General features: G+C 52.7%; 1 protein-coding gene across 1 annotated transcript in view; it reads right to left on the minus strand.

Moving 5' to 3' along the window:
• The window catches only part of FHAD1 (forkhead associated phosphopeptide binding domain 1), a 96,732-nt gene that overhangs the window by 20,856 nt on the left and 68,822 nt on the right, over positions 1-7,054 (minus strand). The window contains exons 24-26 of the mRNA XM_059691181.1: positions 5,720-5,826; positions 4,645-4,804; positions 3,299-3,431 (exon numbers count right to left, since the gene is read on the minus strand). Of these exons, the coding sequence (XP_059547164.1) occupies positions 3,299-3,431; positions 4,645-4,804; positions 5,720-5,826 (400 nt within the window). The remainder of the gene's footprint in view (positions 1-3,298; positions 3,432-4,644; positions 4,805-5,719; positions 5,827-7,054) is intronic.

Here is a 7,054-nt window from a genome sequence, read left to right on the forward strand (position 1 = left end):
CCGGGTTTACAAAGGGTACAGACAAGGGAAGGCCTTCCTCATCGTCTGGGGGCCGTGCACCCCTTTGAGATTCGGCAGAATGCAGGGTTCCTTCCTCCAGAAAAATCCATGTACACAGAACGCAGTGCATATAACTTCCGGGGGTTCAGGGGTCCCCCTGAAGACCAGTCATGTTACGTGTTGTTAAGCAACACTTCTCTCGGGTAAGCAATTCACCTCTGTATGCCAAGACTTATTCTAAGGCTCTGGGGACTCAGCAGCGAGTAAAACTGGCCGAATCCCTACTGTCCTGGATTCTGTATCCCGGGGTGGCAGACAGACAACAAGAAAGATAAGCATGGGAGATACAAGGGGGATGGTGGTAGGTGTTAAGGAGAGAAAATGGAAATGAGATGGGATGTTAGCAATGGCGTTCAGCTGTAGATAGAGCTGCTAAGGAAGGTCCCAGGCAAAATGGCAAGAAAGGGAAGGGATTGACCATTTGGTTCTTTTACTTATTTATTTATTATCTTAAATATATTTTTATTGATTTCAGAGAGGAAGGGAGGAGGAGAGAGAGAGAGATAGAAACATCAATGACGAGAGAGCATTATTGATCGGCTGCCTCCTGCACGCCTCCCACTGGGGATCGAGCCTGCAACCGGGGTATGTGCCCTGACTGGGAATCGAACCATGACCTCCTGGTTCATAGGTCAATGCTCAACCACTGAGCCACGCCGGCCGGGCTAGACCAGGCTCTTTCATGTGTGGTGGGCACAGGTTCTTAAGAGCAGCAGGAGCGATCAAGCCCCAAAGCATAAACACTTATCTGCCTTGTGTTTGTTCATATCCCATGAGACAAAGCAAGTCATGCGGCCCAAGTCAGTGTGGGAGGGGCTCGGATTTTTACAATCTACCCACGTCCAGTGTTCTGTTATTTGAAACAATGCAGCAGGGCAGCGAGGCTCGGGGGCAGCCTCTACTCCGCATGAGGAGCGCGCCGGAGCCTGGCGTGACCCAACTCACGGTCCTCTGGGAACTTGTTTATTTAGGGAAGATGGAGATTCTTTCTCATACAACTCTTAAGCCCTCTGACCCGCTCTGGCTTAGAAAGCAGGAAGTGGCGGGAGGGAGGAAACCGTTCTGAGAAGGAACAAATACTTTTTCCCTTTTATCTGGCTCTGCTAATCCCACCCCATAAGGGAAAGTAATAACAATCCATCCCAACAAACACGGGTCCCCTGTGGGCAGAAACCCCGTGCGTCCTCCCCTGCGCCCAGCACAGGACCTGGCATACAGCAGGTGCTCAATAGTTGTTGAACGAATGAATGAATGAATGAATGAATGAATGAATATGGGCCAGGTCTCGCACTAAGGGCCTGGGGTTCCAGCAGGAGTGAGACCTGCTCTCTGCCCCACGGAGCTCAGCCTGTGGACCCACTGCAGCCCCAGCTCATGGCCACCCTGAGCGACAAGGAGACGCTGTTCAAGGGCTCTGGACAGCGGTGGGTGCCAAGGACAGCTGCTGGGCCACGAGCCCTTTCGTTTGAGCTGTGTGCGGCCCTGGCTCAGGGCTGCTTGGCAGGAGGGAGGCATCTGTGAGGACGCGGGAAGGCAAGCTGACACACTTGGCCCCGTTTCCAAGTGAAAATCCAAAGCCCGCGACTGAAGCGCCCTGCTCTCTAGTTTCATGAAGCAAAGTGGGGAGTCACATCTGGGCCTCCCGGAAACCCGGGGCCTCCAGGGAGCACTGGGCCCACATCAGCCCGCCACGGACAATGGGAGCACCACAGCCCCAGCCACGGCAGAACCTGAGTGCCACCTTCGAGGGCGGCGTGATGGAGGCTGTTCTCACACGCACTCCCTGTTGCTGCGAAGCTGGGACTTCAGGCCCACGGAGGTTTCAGGGTGGAGACCCTCGAGAAGTCGCCAGGGGACAGCCACGGAGTATGAATGGCGCTGCTCTTTGGGAAGGCAGAGTGGCCCTATCGAGCGCAATTTAGGATGTCCTCTGGACCCAGCAATTTAGATACAGTGTTTTTGTTATTGTTGTTAACCCTCATCCAAAGGTATTTTTCCACTGATTTTTAGAGAGTGGCAGAGAGAGGTAAAGACAGAGAGAAACATCGATGTGAGAGAAACACATTGATTGGCTGCCTCCTGCACAGGCCCCCATCGGGGCCTGGGCCGGGGAGGAGCCTGCAACCAAGGTACCTGCCATTGACTGGAATTGAACCTGGGACCCTTTGGTCCGCAGGCCGATGCTCTATCCACTGAGCAAAACTGGCTAGGACAGGATACAGTATTAACTACAGTAATGTGGGAATGCAGAAGCTACTGAAATCTCCATCAGCAGGGGGCTGCTTGGACAAAAAGGGACCCAGTGGATTCTATGCAGCCATTTAAAAGCAGAGGGAGATCTTACTTGAAAAGATGCCCATTAAATAGTTATGTGTGTAGAATATATATGGCTTGATACTATAATTTCGCAAAAAAAAAAAATCTCTTCAATAAATATATGCACGGAGGGAGGAAGGGGAGATAAGGACACATATGTAATACCTTAATCAACAAAGAAAATTAAAAAAACTTAAAAAAAGAAGTTAAAAAATAAATATATGTACAACGCAAAGTAGGTTTACAGTTGTGAGTACATGAGACAGTTCATTCTTGTATCATTATTTAATAACTAGAGGCCCGATGCACGAAATTCATGCAAGGGTCTTAGCCCTCACAGCCATGGCTTTTTCCGAAGGTCGTCCAGAAGGTCGTTCAGCTGTCTGGTCTAATTAGCATATTGCACTTTTATTATTATAGATTATTGTATAATTTTCCATACGAACTGTGAGCCTACTTTTGCCAACCCCTGTGTATACAGGTCTGTTTGCGCTGAGTTTATAAATAAAATGTATTTCTCAACAACCCCACGAGGTGACTAGTGAGGGTCACTTCTCCCACTTTCCGGACAAGGGAATTGGCTCAGTGACCTCCTGAGGTCACAGTTTCTGAGAAGAGGACCCAGGCAGACTAGACCCGAGCCCGGTCTCCACCCACTGCCCAGTCACGCTGCGTAAGGATGTGCAGGGGCTGCTGGTGCCTGTGCCAGCCTGCTGACAGCTGGCACCTCTGGTGACGGCATTGGAGGGGCAGGACTCCTGCTGTGTTACTGGCACCCGGCACAGAAGTACGTCCTTGGCACAGTAGCACGTGCTGATTTGGGAACTTAGGAAGAGAATGTTTTCCAAAGGCAGGAAAGCCACCACTGGGCTCTTCCTTCCTCAGCCTGTCCTTCGGGTGCCAGGGCGGGGCGGACACTCACCTCCTGGCTGCTCACGAAAATGTCGGTGAGGATGGGTTCCATCGGCACCGAGATGTCACATGTCTGGGCCGTGCTCCTGGGTCTCGGCGGCTTCTCCTTGGGCGGCTGGGGCCTGCGTTTCTCCTGGGAGGCTCTGGGGCAGAGGCGATGCGTCACGGGGCTGCACAAGGTTCCGGGGGCCACGAGTTCCCACCCCTCACCTCCACCCCGCAGGACAGGAAAAGGAGCTCCATTTTTATGGTAACTGAAGTCTCCCGGCCTTCAAGTCCCCTGCCCACAGATCGCTAGGGAGTTTAGTCTCAGGGGACTTGCAGGAGAGTGGCCAGGGCGGCGGGCACCCACCTGCCCTTGCTTCCACCTGGGTCTGCGGGACACCTGCTGTGCCCGTACAGGGCATTTGTTGTGTGATGCTCTTTCCTACTCTCCGATGGGTAAGCCCTTCCAGGTCTCATAACAGTCCCACGAATGGGGGACGCTCCTGGCCCTATCTGACCAACAGGAACAGAGACTCACAGCAATTTGCCATTGTCACGGGGCTTGTAAGTGGAAATGCCCGGCTTTGCACCCAGACAGCACGGGTCTGGAGCCTGTTCTTTTAACCACTGTGTGACTCTGCTTTGGCCATGAGCCCCGAGGCACGAGAAGCGACAGGGTCTACACAAGACATCAGTTTTGTTCACACTTTCTTGGGGGAAAACATTATTTTTATGTCAACATTTTGACAAACTATGGATGAAAATGCAAAGTCACATGTACTTTTTAGACAAATCCATGGGACGGGGATATTTAACATTTCTTTTGAGCTGACCTCGGACACCCCTAGTCGATACATTTGTTTAATAAATATTTATTGATTTCCTTCAGTGCTAGGCACTACGTGACTGCCGGGAGGCAATGCCAGGCAAGGCCTGTTCTCAGGGAGAAGGCAGACCATTGAATGGGCAATTAAACACAGCCTGACTGAGAAGTTAGGGGAGGTGAAGTGAGGGGCTGAGGGTCCCAGGCAGAGCAGGAGCCCTTGTCTATATTTGGGGAGGGTGAGTGACAAAGGACTTCCTGGAGGAAGTGGCATTTAAGCCGGGACCTGTCATCGGGAATATTGGGCAGGAATCTTTGGGAAGCACAGGACTTAGCAAAGGCCTGTTCTACCTGATAAGGCTGTGGAGCAATGAAACATGTCATTCATTCGTCCCTTCATTCATTCTTCGTCCATCCATCCATCCATCCACCCGCCATGCATCCATCCCGCTCCTCAATCAGCGCTTACTGCCCACCTTTCTGTGCAAGGCTCCCGGGGCACTCAGGTGTACCTGGGCCCTGCATGCCCTGCAGACCTTCTCACACACCTGAGTGCCTCCTTGAGGTCCTCCAGCTCCCGGTCCTTCTTCTCCACCAGGCCGGTCACCTGGGCCATCTTTTCCTTGAGCGCACCCAGCTCTCTGTTTTGCTGTTGGACCAGGGCCACGTTCCTCTCCAGTTCTACCTTCTGCTTCTCATTAAGCTCCCCTGGGAGCGACATGAAAGCTGGTGAGGGGGTTGTCCTGCCTGGGGTCTCCACGAGGGGCCACGCAGGGTCCTCTGCCAGGGTTTGAGACCCACGAGGAGGGCCCGCCCTCCAGGAATTCTCTGGGGGCTTCAGCAACAGCCAGGAGGTCTGCTTGCATCTGAGCAAACAACTCATGTGAGTGCTGGCTCTAGGAGGACCGTGTGCTCCGGCCTTAGCCTAGTATTACACCGCAGGTGCTGTCTGTCCCCGCCCCTGTACCTATGGCACTTTAGGGCACTCCGGCCACTTTCCGCTGCCTGCTTCTGCATCTCTTTGTCTAAGGCAATGGTTCTCAACCTTGGCTGCAATTAGAATCACCCGGGAATCTTTTAAAAATCCTGGTTCCTGGGCCTCATCCCCCGGAAATTCTGTTTTTTTTGTTACTAATGTTGTTGCCCCACCCCATAACAAAGAAACAGAATTTCCGGAGGATGAGGCCCAGGAACCAGGATTTTTAAAAGATTCCCAGGTGATTCTGTGTGCAGCCAAGGGTGGGAACCACTGCCCTAGAAGGAATACCTGGCCCCGGGTCCCAAAGCTGGTGAGTGTGAGGGCTTGTGCAGGTGGCCCTGGCCCAGGGAGCCTTTGATCTGGGGGCAAATTCTCAGTGGTGACAGGAGAGTCTCCCGGAAAAGGAGAGCTGGGCCTCATCGCAGAGGTCCTGCGCACTCTGGGGGGTGACCCGTGGCCCCTGGATATGGAGGCAGGGCCATAGTCGGGATCCAGCTTCTGCTGACCCCGCCACAAGTGCCGTGACGCCCAGGAAAGCAGACTGAGCAGGGCTTTTAAGGCCGCGCTGTCCAACTCTGCAGCCCCATTTCTTTCCTTCCTCAAAGTGGGCCAGGAAGTCAAGGGACCCGGGCAAGCATACGAACCTCTCAGATCTGACATTCGGCTGTGGGCTTCCGTCAGGTTTTTCCTTAAGCTCATGATGACCTCCTGCTGAGACAGGATCTCCTTCTGAGCAGTCAGCAAGTCCTCTCTGCAAGTCACAAAACAGGCAGAGCCGGGTCAACCCCGACCCGCGGTGTCTTGGCGCCTGGAAGGGACCACGCGAAAATGCCCAGTGAGGCTCCGTCAATGACGGTCCATGGGATACCGGTCCCAGCAACGGGATAAGCACGTGCTTTAATAACTTGCCGGGAGCCGGTCCATGCTTGCTGTTTCAAGGGACCTGGCATATATAGCATATGGTTCTTAATATGTTTGCTCACCTTCTTGGTGCTGTGTTTTAACCAAGGTCACCTCTCCGAGAAAGGTTGAATCCCCAGGTAGGGATTTTCCCCTGAAGTTAGGGAGGGGATGAAACTCCTTAACTAAGTGCCAGGCGGGTAGTTAATCAATTTAACTACAAACAATCATGCTTAAGCTACATAATCTTTACTCCCTGGAATGGAGATAAGAAACGCCCTAACCTTTGTAATAGAGATTGATAGGATTGAATCAAGTGGTATAAATACAGATGCAACAAGACAACAACAGACAGAATTTAGAACACAGAACTCAGGAGACAGAACTCAGAACACAGGGCTTAGAAGACAGGACCAAGAGAGACAGAGCCTAGACACAGAACCTACAAGAACGTTCTCTAGAGACAGAAGAACTTTGCTGGCGAGAGCATGCCGGAGGATCCTGGAGAGGGACTGGCCTCGGAGCCTAGAGACAGAGCCTAGCGGGAGAACATGGCAGGGATCCTGGACTGAACCTGACTACAGAGATTGGCAGGAGAACCTGACTGGAACCTGGACACTGAACCTGACTGGAGAGCCTGGACCGAACCTGGCTGGAGAACCTAGCGAGGGAACATGGCTACAGAACCTCGCTGGAAATCCGAAGCAGAACTTCTCTGGAGATCCGGGCTAGAGATCCTGGCTAGGTTGCTGATCAACTGAACGCTGTCTCCGTGTCATTCCTTCTTCGCCGACTCCGTCCAGGCCTTTGGGGATCCCTGGACCTGCGGGGGTTGGACCCCGGCAATAACTCTCAAAACAAAATTCATTTTTATGTACATCACTGAAGATAAATACATCGTGTCCAGCTGGCATGGCTCAGTGGGTGAGTGTCGACCTATGAACCAGGAGGTCAGGGTTCGAGTCCAGTCAAGGGCACATGCCTGGGTTGTGGGCTCGATCCCCAGTGGGGGGGCATGCAGGAGGCAGCTGATCAGTGAATTCTCTCTCATCACTGATGTTTCTATCTCTCTCCCTCTT

This window comes from Myotis daubentonii, chromosome 3, assembly GCF_963259705.1.
Source record: "Myotis daubentonii chromosome 3, mMyoDau2.1, whole genome shotgun sequence".
Lineage (NCBI taxonomy): Eukaryota > Metazoa > Chordata > Mammalia > Chiroptera > Vespertilionidae > Myotis > Myotis daubentonii.